A 14,087-nucleotide genomic window follows, 5' to 3' on the forward strand; every position below is an offset into this window, starting at 1 on the left:
AAAGAAAGAACCACATCTCATTGTACTCGGTGATATATGTTTTGTACGATGTACATTCGCTGTCACCATCTTCGATGCGCGCGTAAAAAAACAACCAGTGGCTAACATTCATAGTATCATCTGTAATTTTTACTGCGTATTAGCGATTTAATTGAGATTGCGCTACGCAGTATTACAGAATTTGATTTTATGTATGTATATTATATTTTTTTTTTTTTTTCGTATATCAATATTGCGGTTTTCTTTGCTATAATCGTTGTCACCGTTCTCATCGTATTTTATAAGAGCATGAGAGTGAGAAAGCGAGAGAAAGGGTGTGTACGTGTGCGCGCGCGCGCGCGCGCGTGTGTGTGTGTGTGTGAGAAAGAAAGAGAAAGAGAGAGAGACACATAAGTTTTTGCTACGATGTGTAAGAACACTAACGATTCTCTTGTCGCTTCAGGGAGAACTAGCAAAGATCAGGAAAATTGTATAAAAAAATATATAGAGATATAATATGTACATACATTTACGTAGGGGATGGTATATATACGTACATAGATTATGTGTATGTAGTGTACGGATATACATATATATTTATATGTATATACGTATAAGTACATTACACATACACAAGTATATATTGAAAATAGTCGCCACATCTTCTCCCACAGCACAGAGCCCGATAAATTAAGTATAATCATTTTTAAATAGTAACTATATAAATATATAAATATATATTTAGAGATATAAAGATCAAGATTATTGAGCGTAAAGAGAATTCTTTATATATATATATATATAATATATATATAATATATATAATATATATATAATATATATATATATATCGTGTATAGCAACAAATGTAAAAAAAAACTATCTCAGAAAAAATTTTATTCAGACGCGTAAATTTTGTTTTAAGAATAGTAATAAAAGAGCTCGATGAAGCACACATTCAGTACTTTGAAGAAGAGCAACACGAAGCCTCTTGGTTTTTCTTTTTTCTTCTTTTTTTTTCTTTCTTTTTTTCACGAGACTTCTTGACAAGCGAGATTTCGACGCTCCTAGACGTTCTTGAAAGTTCTTTTGTATAAAACGGAGACGACGCAGCCAAAAAAAAGGACAGAAGGAAAGAAAATGCCGCCTAGTGATTAAACAGAGAACATTGAATTGTAAACGAGACGCTTATATTCTGCAATTGTATATGAAGGAGAGACAAAATTTTATCTTATAAAGGAGATAAATCTGTAATATTAATCATTACTTGTGATATAAAAGAAAGAGTGAAAAGGAACGAAAGGTAAAACAAATTTCCGATGAGAAAGGCGAAGTCGTCGAAGACTTCGTCCTTTGTCCTCGTCACGTAAAAATTCTGCATATACAGATCGATCCTCATGTACAGTGCATAGAATTTTTGTAGCGGGTCGGTAAATATAACGTTGTATACATACCACTTTGTAGACCCGTCTCTGCGCTACGGATAGATAAATAAATTGTCGCGTCGCTGGAAAAAGATTGTAGAGAGAGAGAGAGAGAGAGAGAGAGAGAGAGAGAGAGAGAGAGAGNAGTGAACGATTTCTTTCTCTCTCTCTCTTTTTTTCTTCCATATATGTAGAATCGGCTCGAAAGAAGAACAAAGATGCGAGGAAAAAGGGAGGGGGAATTTGCGCTGTGGGGAAAAATGTTTCGCGCGTTTACCGTTTCGATTTGTATAAATGAAACATAAGCTCGGCTTGTAAATTGCACTTTCGACGGGTGAAAGCGTGTAACGGAGGAGGAGAAGGATGATGATGATGATAATGATAAGGATAAGAAGGCGTTGAGACGTGTCAGGGGCGAGAATAGTCAAGCGCAGACAAACCTGAATATCACAATGCCTAAGTAATTTGTATAAAAGATAAATCTGTAAAGTAAACAAAAAAAAAGAAAAACAGAGAGAGAGAGAGAGAGAGAGAGAGAGACCTGATCCGCGTCGTTGTGATATGATGAGCGCGGATGTGAGAAGAGGAATTAGTAGCGCTATTGTTTGCAACGGTTGCTTGGAGATTGGCAATGGCAAACCGAAGTATTTCGTATATTTTTGGTTTTTGGAAGACGAGAACAAAGGATTAGGATTATCGCTTTATTACTTCGTATCTTCGTATGTTTTAAGACTAATTTGTTTGGTCTATTTTTTTTCTTTTCTCTCCTAGCTTTCCACCCCCTCCCTCTTTTTCAACCTTTCTCCACACAATCTTCCCCTCGATCTTTCTAATTTACCCCTCGTATCTTTCTCTTCTCTCAAGTTGAATAGATGTACCACTTTTTTTTGTGACCTGGTTTAATATTAATGATTATTAAGAGAGATATCAGTTAAACTCTATTTAATAATTACGGAATGGTAGAGAAAAAATCGGCAAATTGTATTTGAAAATCAATACAATAATACGATTAAGTATACATCTTTGTGTAAAATATAAATACAATAAATAATAAAACACGATATACATGTGTGTGTGCTGTGAGACATTGTAGGTGAGAATTACTCCTGAATATATTCCCGATAACCGTTGCAGTATTGTAAAATCGTACAGGGCTTTTTTACAGCGACGACAAATTTCGAACGCGACTCGCGCGCTCATAATTACGATGTAAGATTTTCACCACAGGCACTCCCGAGAGAGAGAAAGAGAGAGAGAGAGAGAGAGAGAGAGAGGGGGAGGGGAAGGCAAACTTGACGGTTATAAACTTATTTTTGTAATTTTACGAAAAAGGGAGATAAACTTCCGCGAAGAACAGCTTTCTGATTCCGATTAAGATCTGTTTTGTAATAATTTTATTATTGTATTAGACTTTACCGTAATCTGTTAACACGATGATCTATTTATTTTAATAATATAAATATAGATGGTAAACTTTAAACAGCCATTGAGTTGTTTTATTTAAAAATAAGGGTCGCCTGATTCATCGTCGTGTAAAATAACATATATGTACCAGTGAGGCCTGTCTGACTTATCGTAGACTCGCACTACGACCTTGTTTTTTGCGAACAGAAGTGGCGGTTCGTAACGGAGAGACTTCGCAACTGAAATTTGTCACAGATTCGAATCATTTTTTTCTTTTTAACTGAGATTCAAACCCTTTTGGCAACGAGCTTCTCAATCGATACCGCTACGTGGCGTTAGACAAGCCCCATTAGCCCCCAAAAATAACAGGTCTGACAATCGCAGTGTTTCTCAGACCCGTTAGTTCTCGGCATGTGACGTCACACATTAGTTTTAAAGTCTTCGCTACGAGCCGCCACTTTCCTCAACGAAGAATCGAGAAGTCGTAAGCAAAGCGTGGAAAATTAGTTTGTAAGACTGTGTGAGAAAATAATGTTTTTCTATTAAAAATAGATCATGGGTTGTGTAGGCAATATTCCTTATTTATCTATTATATTTCCCTAGTTACCTATTATATATGTTTATATCCTCAAGAAAAAGAAATCAAGGTCGTAGTACGACTCAACGCCAAGTCAGACAGGCCCGTTTGTTTCCAAGTAGCACGGCTCAATGACGACTTGGACGAGTTGTTTATTCTGAAGTTGGACTTCGTGGCACATCAAAGGACATTTTTAATCTGAAGCCGAACGTTTCAATGATAATTCGAAAAACTTTTTATTTTCAAACAACACAAACAAAACGGAGAATCGAACGAATTTTTTTTACCCGCCACCGTCGAGGCGAACACCCGTTCTCGACGTTGAACGGCAATAAAAACTAGAAAATGCAAATTCGAACGGGAATCGGTATTCCCGAGACGATCTTCGAGTCGAAACGCGCGTTCGAATCTTCCTTTCGACATCGGTTGCTTTCGAGCAAGACATAAGCCAACGCAAGCCTAGTTATATCATTTCTTATCCTTCTTTCGCCAAATATGGAATAAGGACGGAAAAATTTGCATTTCCAGCGAGAGACACAGATCTAGTTATATCACCATTTATCCTTATTTCGCAGTTAGTAAAGAAAAAGTACAATAGATGATATGACTAGACTCACGTCGACTTGTATCTCTTTTTCTGGAAAGCAACCACTATCATTTGTACTTATCTCGCAATTAGTAAGAAGAAAGATAATATGTACGATATAACTAGACCCGTCTTTTGCTGGAAAACGAGCGTCGTCAGCACCTCCAGCAGCTCCTCGGACAAGTAGCAACGAGTAGCGGCAGCGAGTGGTGGCGGCGGCTTGAGTCGTCGTCGTCGAGAGAGCGCCTTCCCCCTTCCACGCGTGTGCCGAATAGCGCGCCTCAGTATGCAGCGGGACGTCACAGGAGCCGGCTGTGACGTTATTTGTCGTCCGTCGGCGCGCAAACGAGCGAGCGATCCGAGCACGCGAATTACTATGATCGCGCGCGAGACCTCGTGATACAACGTGTCTCTCTCTCTCTCTCTCTGCACCGTCGCACCCGGGGAAATTATGTCGACGCGAAATGAGTGAGCCGACGACGCTACTGGTGCTGCAGTTCCTCCTCACCGCCTTCCTCGCCTGCCTCGCGGATTACAGCCGGGCAGAGGATGACGACACGCTAGGTGAGCGAAAAAAACGCGAAGAGCGCGAAGAACCGCGTCGCACTTTGACACTCGACAGACGGCCTGAGTGCGTGGCGTACGCACGTGGGACACGCACGATCGAACGAGCGAGTAGTTTGTTTTCGTCTTGTTTTCGTTTCGTTTCACGAGAAACGGGGAACATCGCATGGCGGTTTCGTCGCGTGCCCTTTCATCGCGCGCCTCATTCGCCGGCGATTAAGCTGAGCAACGAGACTCGTTGTCCGATGTGCGATGCGCGCGATGGCACGTAAGACCTTAACCTCGCCTCGGGGAAACGTTGCGCTACGTGTGTGTGGAAAAGAAGGGAAAAAAATACCGCTGACACTCATCACAGTCATGCGTTTCCCTGACTCCCCACGTTGCGGTTTCATTTCCGAGCGAGGTTTCCACTTCGAGCTCCTTTCATTCGTCCTACGTTTAACCCGTTGGACATTACGCATATCTTGTAACTGCGTTTATCGCACCATTTTGTGACCTCTTTGTATTTTTTTCCTTTCTTCCATCGAGTGTCGAACGTTTATTTTTGTAATTCTCTACTTTCTTTCTAAACGCAGACGGTTCGTGATTCGGTGCAGGAGGTCGATCGTGCGTCTCAAAACGTAGAAGCGAGAATTGCAAAAGCGAGCGAATTCACTAGTCATTGACCAGTGAAATTATTAATATTCTAGTAAATTCGCTCTACTTCGTAATCCCCACTACGTTTTGAGATTGTACACAATCGACCCTCGGCTCCAAGGGTTGCGTTCGAAAACCCCGTTCGACGGGGTAGATATAGCATTTAGTAGACCAATCATGCGCCACATTCCGAAACGTCCTTTTTGAGCAAAAATTTTACTCGGTACACCTCCGAGTTACAGAAGCAGAAGGATCAATTGGAAACGCTCGTCAAATTTCGGAACGGCCACGAACGGTTTCGGAATGCAGCCGTGATAAAGAAATCTTCGCTCATTTTGATTGGCCAATTTAAACGTTACTCGAGCAGAGCGTTTCGGAAAAACAGATACATCGATGCCGTCGAATTTCCGCGGCATCGAAAGCGGGACTTCGATATCGATCCGGCGCGTTATCGATTCGGCGATTCTCGATCCGCCATTCGAGTCCGCCATTGTGCGCTCGCGTGTGCGAGCGCGCTTAATAACGCGCGCGACTGTCTAAATTAAGAGCGTCCGTAATCACCAGTAACCGTCTCTCGGTGTCCTCTCGTTCTGCTTCCTTGGCATTACATGCGAGACGCGCGCGCACCAGCTACGAGAGAGACGCGCAATCATCCCCCGGTTCAGCAGTTCCGTCCTGCGTTTCACGTGACCTCTCGAATTGGAACTGACGTGCGTTCGAAGCTTCGCGTTTCACACGAGCGCGTTGCACCGGCGGAATAATAATCGCAGAGACGCGGCGAGGAGAGCGAGGATTTTCCTTTCCTCCTGGCACCGCAGCTTGCGCGAGATGAGGAGGGCCTTCGATCCGGCATTTTTAAGGTTAGGTGAGGTAAGGAGAATTTAATTCGACGTGATGCCTCCCCGACAGGCCGATTCTCCGACTTTCAACATCAGCGTCGTCGTTGTTAACCCGAGGATAGTCATCTGATGATCACTTAGATCCCAATTAAAAGTCGCTATTATTAATCAAATATAACACTAATTAAATTATCAATCGCTCTACGATTTACTATTATTTAAGGACATTACGAATATAGATTTTTTCGCTACTTTTTGAAAGAAATGAGGAGAAACCAGAAAAAGAAACATTCAAGAAACAAAATAAGCACATCGAGTGTTCGTGATCGTTTACGTAAGAAGGAAAGAAATAAGGTGACTGTTCCCGGATTGAAAGTTAGAGAGCCGGCCCGCAGGTAGCTACTCATGATGTCCGAAAATCACCCGGAGCGTGTCGAGGATGTTCTGAGAGCGCGTCTCTTAACGTGCCTGAGCACGTCCAGGACGATCTCAGGACATCTTGCGCCATCGGAGTCTCATAGTCCTCGTCGCTACCTTTGTAATTCGACGGACGAACCGCCGTGTTATTTTCTCGCCAGTTTACTCGGCTGCTCTCTGTCTTTGTGCGAGCCGCTGGTGGCACCCGGCGCGTGACGTCCCTTTTCCTGAAGGAAGGCGAACACGAAGCGCGCGCTGGCTATCGGCGGTCAGCACACCGGCCGTCTCGACCGCCGCTAATTGTTGCACAATGTTCTCTCCCCCTCTCTTTCTTTCTCGCGAGTTCACAGGTGCATTGCACCAGAAATCCTCTCTCGGTGTTCGCCCCGCTCAACAACGACGCAGAGTACACGACGCTCGGAAGGGATTACGTCGCCTTTCATTGTAGCCACCTCGAGACACGGCAGCGCGCGAACTAATTCCGCGACGTAGTACTATCTCATCGCGCCTACACCTGTAATCTCTCGGCCCGCTAAACGCGCCAATTTCTCCCGCTGACTGTGTACGTGGATCCCGTCGGCAGTTCCCCTACGAACACTGTCTTGTCGTGCCTGGGAATGACGGCGACGGTAATCTCCCTTATCGGTGGATCAGGTTTGTCGCGGAACATCGGTTGCGAAAACGAGCGTGCTCCCGATGCAACACCGCACGGATGTTAGTCGAGAGTCGAGTTTACGATTCTGCCCTAATCGGTGGAACTTATTTTACGTGCATCTTTCTTTTTTATACCTTTCAATGTGCCGAATGCATTTGCAAACGTTGATTGCAAGCTAAATTGATGGGAAAATAGGATAAAAAGATATAAGAAAAGCATAAATAAGGTTCCGTCGCTTAGGACAAAATTTGTTTTGCCCATCGTTTTTTTTCTATACTGCGTACGTTTCGAGCGGTAAAGGAGAAGAAAGAGAAAGCGAGGAAACGTACATGGATTTCCAGCTGCGGGAAACCGACCCAAGGTGATCCGATTTGATCCGCCTCGATATCGCGGATATCAGCGATATCGTGAATATCCACGGCAGATCGCCGGATCTGACCCGTAATGATCCGAGTTGCGCGCAATGTCGGCGGCCCGCGCTGGTCAGGGCCGCGATCGCGCGGTGTTCTAAAAGTCCGCGCGGGGCACGTATCCGAGAAGCGGGCGCGCGCGTACGGTCGGACGGACGTGAAAACGGTTCTCTCGTCCTTTCACTTCCACAAACGAAACGGACACATCGACCTAATCGCGCTCGATAGCACACAACACGCCGCTACGGTGTGACGTAAGTAGAAAAGCGAACTCGAACCTCTCCGCCTTTTGCTCCGCGCCCTCGCCCTCGCGCTGCACGCACTTGATTCTAGTATCACACGGCGATGTAATCGGGGTTGGCCGGAAAATTACCGCAGGTGGAGTAAGCCATGGTATATTCCGTTTTTCACCGTCCCCGGCTTTATCCAATGGAGAATAAATCGAATAGAAAAGTTGTAAAAAGAACTAATATGTATAACACTAAAATATATATTTATGCAACTTTTTGCTTTAATTGGTAAGTCATATTAATCGCTGTGATTTAAAGAAAAATTGGACCGATATAATAATAAATGTTTTTCAAATTCAGATTGATATGTGTACTGGAAAAAAAATTGCTACGTTCGAGTAAATATTTGCTAAGAGGTATCGGAGTGGTTTATTTTATTTGGATTGAGTAAATATCGTTTGAATATAGCACCTTTTTTTTTAATGTACGCTACGTTCAAACAATATTTACTTAATCTAAATGAACTACTCTAATACTTTTTAGGAAATATTTACTTGAAATAATTTTTTTCAGTGTGAAATATATTTTTAAAACAAACACTTTGGAAATATAAGTGTCACTCGATTTTATATTAGTTTTTAGTTTAATGAGATAAATAATAGTAACAGAGTTAAACATTTTTATCAACATGGATTTGGCTCGCGTTTACCTTTATTTTAATCTTATTACATGTTTGAAGATGCTGGTGCAGATTCTTGCGCACAGGATCATAATTAAGGCTATAGGACGTCACGGGCTGCCTGTGAATTAAAATATCGACAAGATGGATTTCTACTTATTTTTTTGTTTTTAATAGGAAAGACCAGTTTTGCCGGTTTTTTTTTTCGGAAAATACCAGTTCTTGCCATTTGCATGGACTTTACCTAAAAAATCTGGTATTTTGTCAACTCTGAGTATAATCTCTCTTTTTTGCGATGTCGATAGAGCGTTTAGTTACGTCGAGACTTTCATTGATTTATCCACCGCGTCATTCGGATTGAACGTACGCACATAGAGAAGGAAATGCGGTTCGTGTAACTGACTTTCCGTTATCCGGGGGAGCAGATGCAAACTCGGGCGTACGTGGAAAAAAATGCTGTCGTTAATGAAATTAGTCAATAGCGTCATAACTGGAGTAAACTTTCTCGATTTACCAGTAATATCCACGAGTGAAGTTAGTAAGATACATCGCACACTGCTTTAATAATTCGGGCATTCCATTAATTTCAATGCTATTGCCGTTGAATCAAGAAAATTTACTCCTATCGTTCAGCCAGTTGTTCTTTCAGTTACCCCAATCGAGTTCAGATATTTCATCTCCGCCGAATATTGAGGAAAAATTTTTCTCGGTTACGATAACAGAGGTATCGTTCACCTCGTCATCGAGTCCTCGTCTGGTCTCCATTCAGTTGAACGAATCGTTGTGAGATTCTTTTCCCATGCATTCACACGCAGATATAATCTACGACGTATCGTTAGTAACGGTGGAGTCTCTTTTTTTTTGCACTAATTCCCTGCTAATTCTCGTTACGACGTTCTGCCGCACTGCATCTCATGTAAATTTCCTCGACGGTGGTTTTCACTTTCGTCTTTTTGCAAGACGTTAATGAACGCTCGGTACTGCACGCGCAAATTTCACCAAAGATTAGTCGATATTACGAGCGGAGCGATAACGGTGCTAGCGTAAAAGTCACGCTGCGAGCGGTAATGCGAGCCATTTCGTAGCGACCAGTGAAAGTTCGATGACCATGTAGTCTGTTACAAAGAAAAACGAATCCGAGACGGAGCCCTCTCTTTCTCCTCCTTCTGCTCTTCCTCTCTCATTCCAGCCTCCTTAAATCATACAACACACGTGACGTCGCATTTGCAATCGCGGATTCAACCCTCGCATCTGAATTCTAAATTCAACTCGGGACAAGTGACGGCTGTTAATACGGCTCTTTGTCGGGATTTGAAACAGACGCTCGAGACGGGGAGGAGGGAGAGGGGGGTAGAATTTCAAATAGGGCCGAAGGGATAGTTAAGCGGCGAGTATATACGCGAGATCGTTGGAGAACACGAAAAATAGGGAACAACACACCGTCTGGAATTCCGCGCTGCGAACAACCGAGATCGGTTGGAAACTTCGCTCGAGTCGTGCGAGAGCGGCGGTTCGCCGCGGAGCACGCTCTCCTCCGCGCAGGCTTCCGGTGCATTGTTGTTTGCGATACCGTTCCGACTCCGCCGCGAACAATTTCGCAATCCACGACCTCTTCCTTCCTCTTGGCTCGCTCGTGCGATTCGCAAATACGCTCCTCCGCGTTATTGCGTTACCACACCGTAATACCGTCGGAGAGCATTCTCCTCGTCGCGAAATTGCTCCCCATATTTCTCTCTCTTTCTCTCTCCGTCTCTCACCCCACCTTGAGTGGCGTGTCGACCGGGCATGTCCGGGGTACTCGTGTGACACGCGTCACTGACGTGACGTCGTCGTCGTCGTCGCGATGAGCGGTGGCATCCTGTGAGCGACGTGCTCAATGCCCGAGAGAACCGGCGATGGCCAGCATTGACCATTATCGCGCAGATGAGAAGATTGGCCATGGAGCTTTCGTAATTAACGCGCTCCTACGTACACGTGTGTCCACGAGCCGTTTTGTTCTCGCGGCGCTCTCTTCGCGCGAGACGACGCGCTTCGTTAACACTTTCGCGACTCTCGCGCGCGCGCGCAGACGACCGTTCTCGCGTTCATCCTTGAGCAAAGAAAGGAACTCGGCGAATTTCACGGTTACGACGATTATTCCGCGCGATCACCCCGTCCGTCTCTGGGAACGATCGTTCGTTCGAGCACCTGTAGTGAGAGTATGACCATTGTCTGATCTTTGATTGGATGCTCAGCTTCTAGTTAGGATGTGTCGGGGGTTGCTTCTCAGCAAGAGGCAAAAGTCGAAGTGTGGGTTATGTGTCGTCTATTTGTAGTTTTCCCTTCCAAATGCAAAATGATGATAAACGATGATGCACGGAGAAGATATTATAGTGAATATTAAAGAAGACCACACGTAGTAATTCTGTAGTGACATAATCTTGAGTAATGTGTATATACATTTTACACATCACTAAAGATTACAACACACACGTAGTAATTTCGATAATAATTCTGGTATGTTCTGGCATTGCAAATGTTTGAAGCATTTTTACGATATTCTTCTCGTGTAACTAGACTTGTGAAAAACTTGCTGAAAAACAATCAGAGTTATTAGCTGAGCGACCGCAGAAGCAAAAATTTGCCATCTACGAGGTTTACAAAATAAAATGTAAATAGTCGTGTGAGTTTGTGCATTCAATATTGTGATTAATTATTATATTTATTTTGGTTTACACCCTATTTTTTTTTTAGTATTTGAACATTTCACTTTTTATAACGTGAACTTCCGCTTTTAATCCAAACATGACGGCCATATTCTTATTATAGATACTTTATCATTCACCAGCGTAATTGCGTCTGTCATTGCGAGAGGAACTTCCGGTTTACCGTATCGATGATATTTTTCGATGATACAATATTCGATGTGTCACTGCCTTACATATACGTGCGTCGCATCTCTCATACTGATGTTCTTCCGCTCCTCATCTCCTGCGAGTCCGCGGCCCACACACGGATTTCTTTCAATTGTTCGAATTGCAATTGCGGGGATATTAATTTCACGGTGCGACGGTGCCACGGAATAATCCGTAGCGCTTCAAACGAGGCGAGTCACGTCGACGACGGGTACCGCTAATGTGACATCTCTCTCTTTCTCTCTTCCTTTCTCTCTCTTTCTCTCTTGTATATTTTCTCAATACATTTGCATAATTATATATCCGTCGTAGAACGCGAGTCGATTCCCAATTTCTCGCTTCAGCGACGACGACGACGACGATGACGACGCGACGTGCACCGTATGCAGTATAACAACGCGATCTCACCATTGTGTATCGAGTCATTCTCCGGTTCTCTCTCTCTCTCTCTCTCTCTCTCTCTCTTAATTGGAGTATTCGCCGGAGTGCCGTTCGTCCTGTTATATCGCATGGTCAGAGCGGAATGACAAAAGTCACGCGGGTTCGCGCTCCGCGTGCGAGCACGGCGGCGACCCAGTGACACGTATAATCGCGAGGATCGTCAGCGGACGTCCTGTTAGCGTTAGTTCGGTTCAAGTGGAGAAATTGTCACTCTCGCGTTAACCGCGGTATCAGATTACTTCCAACGAGCTAGGTGCGCGCATCCGCGTTTAACGCGCCTCGTTCCCGTCTCAAATTTAGATACGATCATACAATCCCGCTCGCGAACTCGCGAGAGACGATTTGGAGGAATTCGAGCGAGAGAACCAGAGAGAATGAACGAACGGACGATGAATCGGTCGATGAATGAAAATGGACACATTTAAACGAGGAATTCAATGCGTCCCTACGTTAAACGAGCAACGGTGAGCCGCAACGAGAGAGACCGTACGAATGTCGGCCGTGGCTGAAAAGGTTAACGGAGCGCTCGTGAGATCTTCTTATCTCGAACCTTACTCGATTCTCTCCCACCTCTCTCTCTCTCTCTCTCTCTCTCTCTCTCTCCCTCCGGCGAACCGTAGGTAAGCGGAATCCAGATTTTTTTGACCGATGTGTACCGGTCGGGTGACGGTCTCTGTGGATGCCGTGGGTGGTGGGGCACACGATAGTCTGCTCGAGAGAGAGAGAAGGAGAGAGAGAGAGAGGGAGAGAGAGAGAGGTGGAGAACACCCATTTGATTTTCTAAAGTACCGTTTCTTCTACGAATCTAGCGCGATCCGTCAGCTTCTCCACACGACGTCTGACGTTTGAATTCTCTCTCTCTCTCTCTCTCTCTCTCTCTCTCTCTCTCTCTCTCTCATCGCTCGGTAAAAATCAAATCGACCGCACAGTATCCCGACATACCGCGCCGTACGATCCCCGTATCTCCTCCTAACGGACGTCACCCCCGCCCGGCGCGAAGGTGGTACATTTTTGACGGCGCGTCGTAATCTCCGAGAGGTGGAGAATTCCTGCTCCGTTCAAAGGGGGGGAGGGAGACTGATGAAAAAAAAAGGATGGAAAGTTTTTCCTCAGGAGATATTTCTATTTACGCGATGTTACCGCGCGTCGTCCGGCGATTGCGCGCCGGCGATCTTACGCCTATAAATCGATTTTACGGCCGTTCGAACTCGTCCGGACACGGACGTGCGGCTTTTACGAGAGACCTTTTATCGCGCCAGCGACACTCCTCGTCGCATTTCACGCGGATGTGATGATTCTTAGATAATCCTAAGCTGCGGGAGAGAGAGAGAGAGAGAGAGAGAGAGAGAGAGAGAGCGCACCTTTCCTTCTTCGTTCATGGCTTCTCGAAATTGATGACATTTTTCCGTGTTCACTGGTTGGAAAATTTCGTTTTTAGATTTGAGCCGGACAGTGCGCGCGAATATCCGAATGTCCAAGCGCGTTTGGATTCGTCTACCTGCACACGGTGGGCACGGGAAAAATAAAACGGCTTTTACACCGCCGACATCCAGACACGCACGGACGAACACTCGCCGAGTGCACTCGTCGGGAGTGCGCTCGCTCTTTCTTTCTCTCTCTCCCGTAACGCTCGAGACCCCGAGACCAAGGGGAAAACGTACCTTTATCGGCCGAATGTGCGCTTTTTACGAGCCAGAAGGCTAGCTCGGGCTCGCTATCGGTATCCGGTCGGACGACTTCCGCCTCGGGTCCGGTAACACGCGCTGCGGAACATCTGCGTCCTCCTAGTTCTCGCTCTGTCCTCCGTTGTCGCTTCTGCCATCTTCCGTTATCTCGCTTAGCAGCTATTAAGAATTTCAAAGCCTGCGCATTTTAACAACGCGTTTCTTCTCATCGTTTCGCTTATCTGGATAAGCAAAAGGGGAGGAGAGAAACATACGGTTTATTAATTTTACCGCGATCACATGTCGTAATTAATGTCGCTTGTTGTGGTCGCTAGTCGCGGAGAAAAGAAACTTCGCGTGTGTTGCTAGAGAAATCGAACTATACGAGTGAAATTGAATTACCCTGATAAAAAAGCAAATCTCAGAAACAAGAGATTAAGGATGTATTACCCATTAGTGTCGTATTTTCAGTGACGCATCAAGAGAGCCACTTATAAATTTACTATTTATTAAGCAAAATTGTGTTCCCATACATTTATTTCACTACTTAAATAATAAATGTTAATTTGAAACGAAATTGAGGTAGATATACATATATAATTACGAAATATTATAAGTAAATATTATTTTTTTATTTATTTATTTTTTCATTATTTTTTCCGGAAATTAGTCTTTAATATCACAATAG

The 14,087-nt window shown here is 44.3% G+C and overlaps 1 protein-coding gene across 4 annotated transcripts in view; it reads left to right on the plus strand.

Annotated features, from left to right (window-relative positions):
- The first annotated feature begins 4,265 nt into the window (after positions 1-4,265).
- The window catches only part of LOC106743331, a 30,391-nt gene continuing 20,569 nt past the window's right edge, over positions 4,266-14,087 (plus strand). For 2 of the 4 annotated variants that reach the window (XM_014617068.1, XM_014617069.1), the window contains exon 1: positions 4,266-4,534. In XM_014617068.1, the coding sequence (XP_014472554.1) occupies positions 4,435-4,534 (100 nt within the window). In that variant the 5' untranslated portion in view covers positions 4,266-4,434. Of the gene's footprint in view, positions 4,535-5,673; positions 6,041-14,087 lie in introns of those variants that run through there. The other 2 variants (XM_014617070.1, XM_014617071.1) reach the window with 2 other exon arrangements.

The sequence above is a fragment of the Dinoponera quadriceps genome, unplaced genomic scaffold, assembly GCF_001313825.1.
Source record: "Dinoponera quadriceps isolate SergipeBrazil2010 unplaced genomic scaffold, ASM131382v1 scaffold616, whole genome shotgun sequence".
Classification (NCBI taxonomy): Eukaryota; Metazoa; Arthropoda; class Insecta; order Hymenoptera; family Formicidae; genus Dinoponera; species Dinoponera quadriceps.